This window comes from Rhinopithecus roxellana, chromosome 14, assembly GCF_007565055.1.
Source record: "Rhinopithecus roxellana isolate Shanxi Qingling chromosome 14, ASM756505v1, whole genome shotgun sequence".
Lineage (NCBI taxonomy): Eukaryota > Metazoa > Chordata > Mammalia > Primates > Cercopithecidae > Rhinopithecus > Rhinopithecus roxellana.
The window spans coordinates 106,477,479-106,492,622 of NC_044562.1; the positions used below are offsets into that span (position 1 = coordinate 106,477,479).

Here is a 15,144-nt window from a genome sequence, read left to right on the forward strand (position 1 = left end):
TAAATCAGCTTCTAGATATAATCTGTACATTATAACTTTTTTTTTAGATTTGCTCCTCTATCCTCTTGTATTTTGTAATTTATTTTTTGAAGAAATTGTATTGTTTGTCTTATAGTCTGAATTAGGCAGATTACATCCTGGTGGTGCCATTCAACATGTTTTTCTGTTTCTTGTGTTTCCAGTAAATTGATAGTTATATTTAGGGACTTGATCAGATTCAAGTTCAATTAATTTTGGCAAGAACACTTATTGATGGAAGTTTTGTGCTCTAATCTTTTTCTATTACAAATGGTACTGCAGTGAATAGCTTTGTGCATATATCTTTTATACTTTCACCAATATAGTTTTCAGATGAATTTCTATAAATGAAGCTGCTAGGTCACCTGATAAATCCATGTGAAATCTTGTGATACATCTCCAAATTCCCTTCTATGGGGGTTGTATCACTTTGTATTCCCACTAGCAATACTAGAGGGAACATGCTTTCTTTAGTTTCACAGAGTGTTTTGTTAAACAATTGAGTTTTTGCCAACCCAATAGATGAGAAATTGCATCTTACTATAGTTTTTTGTTTCTTTTTATTTGTGTTAACAGTTCTTTATTGAGTTATAACTCACATGTAGTAAAATGTATATATCTCAAACGTACATCCCAGTGACATTTGACAAACATATACATACATGTAACCAATTGTCTACTAGTTATTGACATCTGTCTCAAAAGATGGATCTTCTGGTTCAAAGGACTTTTGTAATATTACAAGATGCCTATTTAGGTTTTATTATCTTGGACCATCACAATAAGCCATACACAGGAAACCCCTGGTTTCTAAGTCTTTTGTGGATTCATTGTTTTGTCATTTTTCCAGAGTATTTTTGAATCGTCAGCATTCTGCACAAATTATCATCCACCCTAAGTATTGACTTTATATGGCATATTGCCCAGTAAAATGAATTGGAATCACCTAGACATCTCTCTGTTGGTAAAGACAGAACTTTAAATCTTTTTGCTCTTTTTAAGACTTTTTTTTTTTTCATTTTTAGCCCAAGGATAGAAGTGGAACCAATGAGTGAATTTATAAAAAAAATCAGTGTGTTGTACAAAATATTGGAATTGTCTAGTGAAAAATATTAGCTTTATTTTGACTTTTATTGTCTACGTAATTGGACTTTCCCTGGGCCCAAAGGCGAGAGCATTGATTTTTTTTACAAACTATAAAAATGTGTCCCTGTCTTTCACCAATATATTTTAATTTTTTTGTACAATGTGTACCAAATATGCCAAAGAAATCTAATTTTAAAAGTTGTATCTGTTACAACAGACTTTAGATACTGTGTATGGTAAATGGCTAGAATGAGTTTTAAGCATTCTTAAAGTGAACATTAAAATGTCAGATTTTAGAAATACTGTGTACTTGTATTTTTTGGTAGGTAAAATAGAGACTGCTGAATGTTTTTCTGCAGTGTCCTGTGCTTTTAAAAATGTACTTCCCTCCTAAATTTTATAATTGCAACACTCTTAAGACCTTCTTAGGAAAATATTTGACTTTGACTTTGTAGTTTTTAAAAGTAATCTTTGAGTTGTTTTCTTATATCCCTAATTTTGAATCAGTAACCAGAACAGCAGAAAGATAAACTCAAGGTTAAAGCAATCAGTGAATGATGGCTGGAAATAGCATGCATTATAAAGATTCCTTTTTAGAACTTGTCTTCTGAAGTCTTTACATCTCCAGTATTGATCTTTTAAAGCTTGTAGGGTACTAAGTGCTTTAACAGCAGAGAAATTATGAAATGTGTGTATTTCATCAAGTTTCTGATTTACAATTTTGTAGTTTAAAATGTTTAATATGGAATACTTGAGTTTGGAGTATGCATGAGTATAAGTTAGAGTCTAACCAGGGAACAGACATCACTTGAGGATTCAGAGTAGAGGGATTTTTAATGTAGGAAGATGGTTATGCAGGTGATAGCACTGAGAAGGCAGAGGACTGGGAGGCAATACAGAAGTTGACAAGTACAGGAAGTCACTGCCATCTGTAGGTCAGAGCGACATACAGAAGAAGCAAGGCCATGCCACATTCCTGGGGTGAGGTTACCCAGAGATAGTTGGAACGCAGCGGAACTGTTCAGAGAAAAGTTGGGGCAATGGACATGAGCAAATGCTCCTGGAGACCCTGTGAGAGTAGAGAAGGCAAGATGATGTAATCCTTTGGCTTCTCCTTTCTTCCTTGCCTTCAGTCTCCCATGCCAGGGTCTTGCTTTGGCTGAAGCCAACTGGTAGGGGTGCCTGAGAAACACAGGCTGCTCTGTGAGATGGAGCAGATCAGGCAAACAGCCAGAAATGGATCTAAGGCAAACAGATCCAGGGCTGATATAACCTTTCAGCTGAAACCCAAAAGCATTCATTATGTGCTACATTTTTAAAAAGTCATAAAATTGAGGAAAAATTAAGTTCAGTTGAAAATTTAGATTTCAATGCTACGTGATTTTTCATATTCCTTTAAGTATCATCAAATAAATATTTGCTTAAATTAAAAAATTTTGTTTACAAAGATGTACATAGAGTTGAAAGATTAAAATTGTGTGTTCAAGGTCATATTTCTAGTAAATGTTGAAGCCAGGCCTTCTAAAAACGTATCCAATGAATCTTTCCCATCTTATGCTGAGGGATAAACCAATCTAAACATCAAGGTTCTTTGTTACTCTGATGTTTATGAGCTTTATGATCTTGATGACATCTTTTAACTTCTCATACATTCAATAAATATTGTCCTCCAAAAATGTGAATAAAGATGCCTATTATACCTGACAGGGAAGATAAACCCAAAAGGGTAGAAATGAGACCTCTTGAAAAATTTTCTGGGGTGATATGAATTAAGGTATTATTTATTTCATGTATGGAAAATAGAATGACTTCACCTTTAATAAGTACTTTAAAAACAGTTCTTAAGGTTGTCAGTATTCCTAACCATTTTTCTTTCTCCTCCCTGCTTTAAGAAACCAAACTTATTTTAGGTAGATTTTGTGTTAGAAGATGCACTAATAAGAATTTAACAAGAGCAACTATTTAACTTAGAAAATTCAGATTAAACATTTCTTTGTGAAAACACACATTCTGAAATCTTTGAAGTTGCTCCTCTTTTGTTCCTCTAAATCTAGATCAGAAAAGCAATGTTGACTTCAAAGATATCCAAAGAACAAACACTAATAAAACAACACAAGCAAGTGTGGTGGCAGGAGTACCAGAGGCTGAATGAAGTCAGGTAAGAACTGGGGGAAATAGTTAAGAACACGTAGGAATTACTAGGAATCGCACTTACCTCGTCAGATGTTCTATAATGTTCCATGTTAATTAACCATTGCAATAAAAAATTTAAAGTTACAGCTTGAATGTGAGTTAAATTAAAATCCTTTCATTTCCTCAGCTTAATCTGAAATCCAGTGAATATATTAATATGGCTTTTGCCTCCTTTCGGAAAGAAGATAATCTTCTGTATGTGCCAATCACTTCCACACTCCCACTCTCATACTTGTATTTACTTGTATCATACTTAGCATATTGGATTATAATGTTTTGGTTACGTGTTTTTTCTTCCCTATAAAGTGGTAGAGATCCTATCACAGGCAAACATCTCATCATATTCATTTTTATGTAGTAGAATACATAGGAGAGATGTAAATGCTTTTAATACATGGATGACCTAATGAACAAGGAGTTCAAGTTGCAAATGGTTTCTGGGTGTAACTGCCTCATTACTAACTTACTCAATTTTGCTTTTTGACTTTTGTTATTATTTCCAGCAGTCACATAAAGATAAATTAAAATGAAATATTGATTCTACAGTTGATCTTAATTGTAATCTTTGAAAAATTAGTTTTTTTCAAAAGTCAAGGCAAAAAAAGAAGGCAGATGTGTTTCTCCTTCATTTATAGCATATATACTTGTTTTAGTGATGATGTTTATAAAGTGTGCTTTTAAAATGTGCATTTTAAAACATTTATATCAAAAGAGGTAATTTCTGTGGTCTTATTCTAAGTAAAGTTTCTAAATTCCATTAACTTTACTTTTGACTTAGGTATTTTTCATGTTGATGAGTTTCTTATTCTGGCAGGTGACTCCTCTGTGAAGTAGAAGGCTTATAATTGAAAGTGGTTTTACATTATTGTGTAACTTAAAACATAGAAAAACAAAGTTATATGGATTTCATCACCATACATCTACTATAAAAACAATGAAATTAGACCCATCCTATCCCTCAAAAGTCACCTTTTGTGGAGAGAATGTTTGAGCCCTTTGGAATTTTTTTTTTGAAAATGTGCATAACTTGAAACATGACAAAAAGGAAAGCCATTAGGAAGCTTTAATTATGGTGTTCACTGATTCAAGTTCAAATGTAAAGGAAGACACTGGGTAAAGTTTTTTGTTTTTTTTTGTTTGTTTGTTTTTTTGTTTTTTTTTAAATCTTGGCTATTCCACATCTTTCTTACTGTGTATATTAAGTTGTTCTTAAGCTAGGTAGAAGAGATGTATATATATTATGATGGAAAATAATTCTTTTGGCTGACCTGGAATGACACAAAGAAAATGGAGGTGGGGAACACTTAGGTAATGATAACCTTAATGTCTCAGAACTTCTAAGGGCTGAAAATTGGACAAAATGAAGAATTCCAGGATAAGTTTGTGTTATTCTAGAATGCAAGCTAATTTCATTTTGTGTTCAGTGCTACTGAAAACTAACAGCAATAGGAGATAAGTTAGAGAAATGACTACCTTGTGGAGAATTTAGTGCCACCAACAAATTAGAAGTAGTTAAAGTCCTAACAGTGTTTGTCAACCTTTAGAAATCGACATCCCCTTTTAATAAGTAAGATTCTATGCCTTACCATAAAAGACAACATTTAAGAATCTCAGGCAGGCAGAGGATAAGGGCCTACAATGACACCTAACGTTTGTTAGGTAATTTAATATGTGCCAGGTAATACTAGGTTGGGCAAAAGCCACAATTATTTTTGCACCAACTGAATATGTTAAGTCCTTTACATGTTTTATCTCCTTTAATATTTACAATGACCCTGCAAACTAGTAGTTATTGCTGTCTCAGTTTTACAAATGAGAGTCTTGTGTCTCAGATGATGAAAGTTATTTGTAGATCATAAATAACCTAGTCTGTGTGGAGCTGGGATTGGAACGTTTGCCCCTAACTTCTGTGCTCTATGACCTTGGAGTTGAGTAGCTTTTTCCTTTTTCTACAGGGTTCTGTTTACGTCAGCTGAGATCCAACTGGTCTAGCCTTGCTGGCAAAAACAAAAGAAGTTTTGCCAGGGTGTGATGGTGCATACCAGTAGTCCCAGCTACTTGGGAGGCTGAGGCAGGAGGATCACTTGAGTCTAGGTGTTCAAGTTTGCAGTGCATTATGATTGCACCTGTGAACAGCTACTGCACTCTAGCCTGGGCAGCATCGTGAGACCCCATGTCTAAAAACAACAAAACAAAATGAAAACAAGTTGCCAAATTTTAATTCTTTGTAATCTGTACTAAGAAAACTAGACAAAATTTTCAAATGTAAAATTATGTTTAATATTTATATTTGTACCATTTTATTTAAATTGTATTATGCTTAATGAAACTATACCCCTTGAGGTTTTTGATATACTTTCCCAGAGGTACTTTCTCCATTGTTTCATTCTGGTACCACAAAGAATCCCTTAAGTTTTTGTGTGCTCATTTGCCCAGATGACGTAATAATCTACTCAGTGCACCACCTGCAAATAAGACACCCTGGTGAAGGGCATTTTTGGGCCTTCAGGTTTCTACCTGGTACAGGTTCTTATCCTTCCAGAGAGGTGCCAAAGTTCTAGGTGGAGAATCAGTCTCCTCAGAACATCAAAAATTACCCATGTCTTCATTTTTTTGGCAGTTTATATGCTCTGTTATGACTTTCTGGGTGCTGAGCTAGATGGTTTTTAAGTGCTGTGTTTCTGGTTAAACAAATCTGTTCTGGAATAACTTCTGGTTTGACTCAACCATTATGCACTCATCCTCCATGTAACAGTTGCAAATGTGATCTTAAAAATATTTCTGGCAGAAACTACCTGCTGGAAAAATAGACAGTGAGGTATCATTTACAATATCACCCCTCCTTTATACATTCAAACAAAAACCAAATCCTTGCCCCATGTAAATTGGCTTAGAAAATTATGACATAGCACTTTGGGAGGCTGAGGCAGGTGGATCACCTGAGGTCAGGAGTTTGAGACTAGCCTAGCCAACATGGTGAAATCCTGTCTCTGCTAAAAATACAAAAATTAGCCAGGCATGATGGCGCATACCTGTAGTCCCAGCTACTCGGGAGGCTGAGGCAGGAGAATCGCTTGAACCCGGGAGGTGGAGGTTGCAGTGAGCTGAGATCACGCCACTGCACTCCAGCCTGGGCAACCCAATGAGACTCCTTCTCAAAAAAAAAAAAAGAATGACACATACATAAAATGGAATACTATGGAGTCATTAAATGATAATTATGAAAACTATTTAGAAATATCTAAAAGAAAATTAGTGTTAGTAAAAAAAAAAAAAAAACCCCACAATATAAAATGTTAAGTATGCCATGTTATGACCATGTGAAATATATCTACATGTAGATGAGGGCTAGAAACTTATCTGGAAAAATAAAAATAATAATTATATTAAAGGATTATAATTGCTGCTTTTTAATTTTATACCATTTTAATACTGTAATAATCATGATAAAATTCTTTTCTATGATTTAATTGAATCTGCCATAAGCAAGGGGTAGACTATAATATTTGTGGATACCCATTTCGAGTTAGTTATGGTTTTATTCTAAAAAATGACTCTGTTTTTAAAATATATAGGCCAGGTATGGTGGCTCACACCTGTAATCCCAGCACTTTGGGAGGCCAAGGTAGGCAGATCACCTGAGGTCAGGAGTTCAAGACCAGCCTGGCCAACATAGTGAAACCCTGTCTCTACTAAAAATACACACACACACACAAATCAGCTAGGTGTGGTGGCACGTGCCTGTAGTTCCACCTGCTTGGGAGGCTTAAGCATGAGAATCACTTGAACTCAGGAGACAGAGGTTGCAGTGAACCGAGATTATGCCGCTGCACTCCAGCCTGAGTGACCAAGGGAGACTCGGTCAAAATATATATATATATATATAATATATATATAGATATATTTTGTATATATAATATACAAAATATATATAATATAATATATATAATATATAAAATATAATATATATTATATATATTATATATATGTACATACTTGTGTACACATATATATGTATACATATATAAGCTCATGAAGATTTGTTGTTCTTATTAGTATATTAAAAATAAAGGATACTTCCACCTCTGCGATTCAGGGTCTCATTCTTTCTGAACTTTAAAAATTACCTCCTTGTTGGTCTAGGTTTGTCTGACACCCTCCTCTTCATATTCCATCTCTATCGTTCACATCTCCTTCTGCTCTATCTTGCTGTCTTGGGAATCTTTCTGAAACATGGATCTGAGGAAGTGAGGTCAGCCTACCGACCTTCAATGCTTCCCAATGCCCCAGGCCCTCTCCACACGCAATGCTAGGACCTGCTGTGGGCTGGCCTTTGCTCGCGCTGTTTCTTCTGTCTGAGCCTATGCATCTATCTCAGTGTCTAGCAAGGACTCAAGCCATGTTAGGAATTTAGTACATGGTTTAAATAAATGAATGGATGACAAAGCCATATTAGATTAAATATCTCTTTGGTTATTTTTTAAAAAGCTAGATGTATGTTTATGATTGTAACATTTATTGAGATCACATCTATTTCAGATGTAAAATGGAATCTGAAATAAAATCCCTTCTCAATGAAGAGAACATTGGAAATGAATGTCTTTGTGACCTTACAAATTTTGGTAAGATTTGTTTAATCCTATATTTAAAGGAGAGTTTTATTTTGAAGAATGAGAATGGGCCACTCACTTCATGTTCTTTTAATATTAACTGCCGTTAGTTTTTTTCTAAAGGAATCCCCAAATAAATCTGTACCCTAATCATCTGTTCTTGGAGACACTTAAAATAATAATGTGTTCCTTTGATTCCATTTTGTTTCACCATAGAGCAAGAGCTATCAGAACAATGGTGCACATATCTTAAAAATGTGATAAATCCTATTCAGCAGCTGAGAGCAGATCTAAAATACAGACAGCATCACACTTTGCAGCATTCACACCCACATATTGAGTGTAACTCCGTGAAAGTATTGGAAGAGGTTAGTATGTTACCTTTCTTTTCGATAATGTAATACTTCATTTTTATCCCAACTAGAAGAGTTTGAGAAAAGAAACAACGTGTGACTTGTGTATTAGTTAATATTAATATGTAATTAATATTTAAATAGGTCAGCGAATTCTATCTGCTAAATATTTTTTGAGTTATTCTTTTATATGTGTATATATAAATATATTTTTATTATACTTTAAGTTGTAGAGTACACGTGCACAACGTGCAGGTTTGTTACGTATGTATACATGTGCCATGCTGGTGTGCTGCACCCATTAATTCGTCGTCATTTACATTAGGTATATCTACTAATCCTATCCCTCCCCACTTCCCCCACCCCATGACAGGCCCCCAGTGTGTGATGTTCCCTTCCTGTGTCCAAGTGTTCTCATTGCTCAATTCCCACCTATGAGTGAGAACATGCGGTGTTTGGTTTTCTGTTCTTGCAATAGTTTGCTGAGAATGATGGTTTCCAGCTGCATCCATGTCCCTGCAAAGGATATGACATCATCCTTTTTTATGGCTGTATAGTATTCCATGGTGTATACGTGCCACATTTTCTTAATCCAGTCTGTCATTGATGGACATTTGGGTTGGTTCCAAGTCTTTGCTATTGTGAATAGTGCCGCAATAAACATACGTGTGCATGTGTCTTTATAGTAGCATGATTTATAATCCTTTGGGTATATACCCAGTAATGGGATGGCTGGGTCAAATGGTATTTCTAGTTCTATATCCTTGAGGAATCACCACACTGTCTTCCACAATGGTTGAACTAGTTTACAGTCCCACCAACAGTGTAAAAGTGTTCCTATTTCTCCACATCCTCTCCAGCACCTGTTGTTTTCTGACTTTTTAATGATTGCCATTCTAACTGGTGTGAGATGGTATCTCATTGTGGTTTTGATTTGCATTTCTCTGATGGCCAGTGATGATGAGCATTCTTTCATGTGTCTGTTGACTGCATAAATGTCTTCTTTTGAGAAGTGTCAGTTCATATCCTTTGCCTACTTTTCGATAGGGTTGTTTGTTTTTTTCTTGCGAATTTGTTTGAGTTCTTTGTAGGTTCTGGATATTAGCCCTTTTCGTCAGATGAGTAGATTGCAAAACTTTTCTCCCATTCTGTAGATTGCCTGTTCACTCTGATGGTAGTTTCTTTTGCTGTGCAGAAGCTCTTTAGTTTAATTAGATCCCATCTGTCAATTTTGGCTTTTGTTGCCGTTGCTTTTGGTGTTTTAGACATGAAGTCCTTGACCATGTCTCTGTCCTGAATGGTATTGCCTAGGTTTTCTTCTAGGGTTGTTATGGTTTTTGGTTTTATGTTTAAGTCTTTAATCCATCTTGAGTTAATTTTTGTATAAGGTATAAGGAAGGGGTCCAGTTTCAGTTTTCTGCATATGGCTAGCCAGTTTTCCCAACACCATTTATTAAATAGGGAATCCTTTCCCCATTGCTTGTTTTTGTCAGGTTTGTCAAAGATCAAATGATTGTAGATGTGTGGTATTATTTCTGAGGGCTCTGTTCTGTTCCATTGGTCTATATCTCTGTTTTGGTACCAGTACCATGCTGTTTTGGCAATGCGGCTCTTTTTTGGTTCCATATGAACTTTAAAGTACTTTTTTCCAATTCTGTGAAGAAAGTCACTGGTAGCTTAATGGGGATGGCATTGAATCTATAAATTACCTTGGGCAGTATGGCCATTTTCATGATATTGATTCTTCCTGTCCATGAGCATGGAATGTTTTCCCATTTGTTTGTGTCCTCTTTTATTTCATTGAGCAGTGGTTTGTAGTTCTCCTTAAAGATGTCCTTCCCATCCCTTGTAAGTTGGATTCCTAGGTATTTTATTCTCTTTGAAGCAATTGTGAATGGGAGTTCAGTCATGATTTGGCTCTCTTTGTGTCTCTTATTAGTGTATAGGAATGCTTGTGATTTTTGCACATTAATTTTGTATCCTGAGACTTTGCTGAAGTTGCTTATCAGCTTAAGGAGATTCTGGGCTGAGACGATGGGGTTTTCTAAATATATAATCATGTCATCTGCAAACAGGGACAGTTTAACTTCCTCTTTTCCTAATTTAATACCCTTTATTTCTTTCTACTGCCTGATTGCCCTAGCCAGAACTTCCAACACTATGTTGAATAGGAGTGGTGAGAGAGGGCATCCCTGTCTTGTGCCAGTTTTCAAAGGGAATTTTTCCAGTTTTTGCCCATTCAGTATGATATTGACTGTGGTTTTGTCATAAATAGCTCTTATTATTTTGAGATACATTCCATCAACACTGAACTTATTGAGAGTTTTTAGCATGAAGGGCTGTTGAATTTTGTCAAAGACCTTTTCTGCATCTGTTGAGATAATCATGTGGTTTTTGTCTTTGGTTTTGTTTATATGCTGGATTACGTTTATTGATTTGTGTATGTTGAACCAGCCTTGTATCCCAGGGATGAAGCCCATTTGATCATGTGGATAAGCTTTTTGACGTGCTGCTGGATTTGGTTTACCAGTATTTTATTGAGGATTTTTGCATCGATGTTCATCAGGAATATTGGTCTAAAATTCTCTTTTTTTATTGTGTCTCTGCCAGGCTTTGGTATCAGGATGACGTTGGCCTCATAAAATGACTTAGAGGGGATTCCCTCTTTTTCTGTTGATTGGAATAGTCTCAGAAGGAATGGTACCAGCTCCTCCTTGTACCTCTGGTAGAATTCAGCTGTGAATCCATCTGGTCCTGGACTTTTTTTGGTTGGTAGGCTATTAATTATTGCCTCAATTTCAGAGCCTGCAATTGGCCTGTTCAGGGATTCAACTTCTTCCTGGTTTAGCCTTGGGAGAGTGTATGTGTCCAGGAATTTATCCATTTCTTCTAGATTTTCTAGTTTATTTGCATAGAGGTGTTTATAGTATTCTCTGATGGTAGTTTGTATTTCTGTGGGGTCAGTGGTGATATCTCCTTTATCAATTTTTATTGTGTCTATTTGATTCTTCTCTGTTTTCTTCTTTATTAGTCTTGGTAGCAGTCTATCAATTTTGTTGATCTTTCAAAAAACCAGCTCCTGGATTCATTTATTTTCTGAAGGGCTTTTGTGTCTCTATCTCCTTCAGTTCTGCTCTGATCTTAGTTATTTCTTTCCTTCTGCTAGCTTTAGAATGTGTTTGCTCTTGTTTCTCTAGTTCTTTTAATTGTGATGTTAGGGTGTCGATTTTAGATCTTTCCTGCCTTCTCTTGTGGGCATTTAGTGCTGTAAATTTCCCTCAGCACACTGCCTTAAATGTGTCCCAGAGATTCTGGTACATTGTATCTTTGTTCTCATTGGTTTCAAAGAACATCTTTATTTCTGCCTTCATTTCATTATGTACCCAGTAGTCATTCAGGAGCAGGTTATTCCGTTTCCATGTAGTTGAGCAGTTTTGAGTGAGTTTCTTAATCCTGAGTTCTAGTTTGATTGCACTGTGGTCCTAGAGACAGTTTGTTATAATTTCTGTTCTTTTACATTTGCTGAGGAGTGCTTTACTTCCAACTATGTGGTCAATTTTGGAATAAGTGTGATGTGGTGCTAAGAATAATGCATATTCATTTGATTTGAGGTGGAGAGTTCTGTAGATATCTGTTAGGTCTGCTTGGTGCAGAGCTGAGTTCAATTCCTGGATATCCTCGTTAAGTTTCTATCTCGTTGATCTGTCTAATGTTGACAGTGGGGTGGTAAATACTCCCATTGTTACTGTGTGGGAGTCTGAGTCTCTCTGTAAGTCTCTCAGGGCTTGCTTTATGAATCTGGGTGCTCCTGTATTGAGTACATATATCTTTAGGATAGTTAGCTCTTCCTGTTGAATTGATCCCTTTATCATTATGTAATGGCCTTCTTTGTCTCTTTTGATCTTTGAGGGTTTAAAGTCTGTTTTATCAGAGACTAGAATTACAACCGCTGCCTTTTTTGTTTTCCATTTGCTTGGTAGATCTTCCTCTATCCCTTTATCTTGAGCCTATGTGTGTTTCTGCACATGAGATGGGTCTCCTGAATACAGCAAACTGATGGGTCCTAACTCTTTATCCAAATGCCAGTCTGTGTCTTTTAATTTGAGCATTTAGCCCATTTACATTTAAGGTTAGTATTGTTATGTGTGAACTTGATCCTGCCATTATGATATTAACTGGTTATTTTGTTCGTTAGTTGATGTGGTTTCTTCCTAGCCTCGATGGTCTTTACATTTTGGCATGTTTTTGCAATGGCTGGTACCAGTTGTTCCTTTCCATGTTTAGTGCTTCCTTCAGGAGCTCCTGTAGGGCAGGCCTGGTGATGACAAAATCTCTCAGCATTTGCTTGTCTGTAAAGGATTTTATTTCTCCTTCACTTATGAAACTTAGTTTGGCTGGATATGAAATTCTGGGTTTAAAATTCTTTTCTTTATGAATGTTGAATATTGGCCCCCACTCTCTTCTGGCTCGTAGAGTTTCTGCTGAGAGATCTGCTGTTAGTCTGATGGGCTTCCCTTTGTGGGTAACTCGACCTTTCTCTCTGGCTGCCCTTAAGATTTTTTCCTTCATTTCAACTTTAGTGAATCTGGCAATTATGTGTCTTGGAGTTGCTCTTCTCGAGGAGTATCTTTGTGGCGTTCTCTGTATTTCCTGAATTTGAATGTTGGCCTGCCCTACTAGGTTGGGGAAGTTCTCCTGGATGATATCCTGAAGAGTGTTTTCCAACTTGGTTCCATTTTCCCCCTCACTTTCCAGCACCCCAATCAGACGTAGATTTGGTCTTTTTACATAATCCCATACTTCTTGCAGGCTTTGTTCATTTCCTTTTCTTCTTTTTTCTTTAGATTTCTCTTCTCACTTTATTTCATTCATTTGATCCTCAATCACTGATACTCTTTCTTCCAGTTGATCGAGTCGGTTACTGAAGCTTGTGCATTTGTCACGTATTTCTCGTGTCATGGTTTTCATCTCTGTCAGTTCGTTTATGGCCTTCTCTGCATTACTTATTCTAGTTATCAATTCTTCCACTGTTTTTTCAAGATTTTTAGTTTCTTTGCGCTGGGTACATAATTCCTCTTTTAGCTCTGAGAAGTTTGATGGACTGAAGCCTTCTCTCATCTCGTCAAAGTCATTCTCTGACCAGCTTTGATCCGTTGCTGGCGATGAGCTGTGTTCCTTTGGAGGGGGAGATGCGCTCTTATTTTTTGAATTTCCAGCTTTTCTGCCCTGCTTTTTCCCCATCTTTGTGGTTTTATCTGCCTCTGGTCTTTGATGATGGTGACGTACTGATGGGGTTTTGGTGTGGCTGTCCTTCCTGTTTGTTAGTTAGGAAGTTTGTTAGGAAGTTTGTTTGTTAGGTCCTTCTAACAGTCAGGACCCTCAGCTGTAGGTCTGTTGGAGATTGCTTGAGGTCCACTCCAGACCCTGTTGGCCTGGGTATCAGTAGCAGAGGCTGCAGAAGATGGAATATTGCTGAACAGCGAGTGTACCTGTCTGATTCTTGCTTTGGAAGCTTCCTCCCAGGGGTGTACTCCACCATGTGAGGTGTGGGGTGTCGGTCTGCCCCTAGTGGGGGATGTCTCCCAGTTAGGCTACTCAGGGGTCAGGGACCCACTTGAGCAGGCAGTCTGTCCATTCTCAGATCTCAACCTCCATGCTGGAAGATCCACTGCTCTCTTCAAAGCTGTCAGACAGAGTCGTTTGCGTCTGCAGAGGTTTCTGCTGCTGTTGTTGTTGTTGTTGTTGTTGTTGTTGTTTAGCTGTGCCCTGTCCCCAGAGGTGGAGTCTACAGAGACAGGCAGGCCTCCTTGAGCTGCTGTGAGCTCCACCCAGTCGGAGCTTCCCAGTGGCTTTGTTTACCTACTTAAGCCTCAGCAATGGCGGGCACCCCTCCCCCAGCCTGGCTGCTGTCTTGCCGTTAGATCGCAGACTGCTGTGCTAGCAGTGAGGGAGGCTCCGTGGGCGTGGGACCCTCCTGTCCAGGTGTGGGATATAATCTCCTGGTGGAGCACCCTCATTTCTTGACTGGAATGTTCCAGTGGTCACATAACTGGCTTCCCTGCTTTCATTCTTGCCTCTCCTCCCAGTGCATCCTGGGATCTTACCCCAGCATAGGGGGATTAAGTCATCCTATTGCTGAAATTCCCCAGGGGCTCCTGTGAGTACATAAGTCCTTCTAGCCACCTAGCCCCCTTTTTGCTTCTTCATTCACATCTGCTACCTGACATTTCCCCTTTGCCATAAAAGCTCAGTCACACCCAGGCTGGCCTTCTTTCTGTTTCTCCGACATGCCAGGCCCTTTCCTGTACTGGCTATTTCCTCTCTCCTCTTGATGCCACTTTTTGCCGTGTAGATCTTTGCTTAAATGTCCTCTTCTCTGAGAGGCCTGTGCTAAGAAGCCACAGTCACTCCCTGTTACACCACCCTGTTTTGACGTTGCCTTCCTGCTCCTGACCCTTTCTCACATTTTTTTTAAATTAGTTTGTCAGCTGCTTCCCCTTAATTGAGCATAAGCTTCTTGAGTATATGTGTGCTATGTTTGATAAAAATTTAGGCGGTTTTGATTTTTTCTATTTTTCAGTTATTCTGTAATGTTATATTGCTTTATAAATAGTCATAAAAAATATAAATGTATGCCCAGCTGGGGATTAGAGGCAAGAATGCAAGAGAAGGAAGGGGTGATTGGAGCACAGACATCTGGTAAGTTCTCTGCATTACCCCAGAGAAAATAAAAATGTGTGTGCAGAGTGGCTGTGACCGTACTGAACTTTCTGAGCTTATTTTTGGGATGTCTAGAAGCCTCATTGCAGCTCATTTGTCTGATGAGCACTGCCTACCTGGCTGGCATCTCTTTAACTCTCTTCCACAGGTCTTTAAACTTCATT

The 15,144-nt window shown here is 37.5% G+C and overlaps 1 protein-coding gene across 3 annotated transcripts in view; it reads left to right on the top strand.

Moving 5' to 3' along the window:
* Nucleotides 1–15,144, top strand: part of CCDC148 (coiled-coil domain containing 148) — a 302,348-nt gene that overhangs the window by 103,870 nt on the left and 183,334 nt on the right. For 2 of the 3 annotated variants that reach the window (XM_010353360.2, XM_010353359.2), the window contains exons 3-5: nucleotides 3,159–3,262; nucleotides 7,837–7,919; nucleotides 8,124–8,275. In XM_010353360.2, the coding sequence (XP_010351662.1) occupies nucleotides 3,159–3,262; nucleotides 7,837–7,919; nucleotides 8,124–8,275 (339 nt within the window). The remainder of the gene's footprint in view (nucleotides 1–3,158; nucleotides 3,263–7,836; nucleotides 7,920–8,123; nucleotides 8,276–15,144) is intronic. The other variant, XM_010353361.2, reaches the window with a different exon arrangement.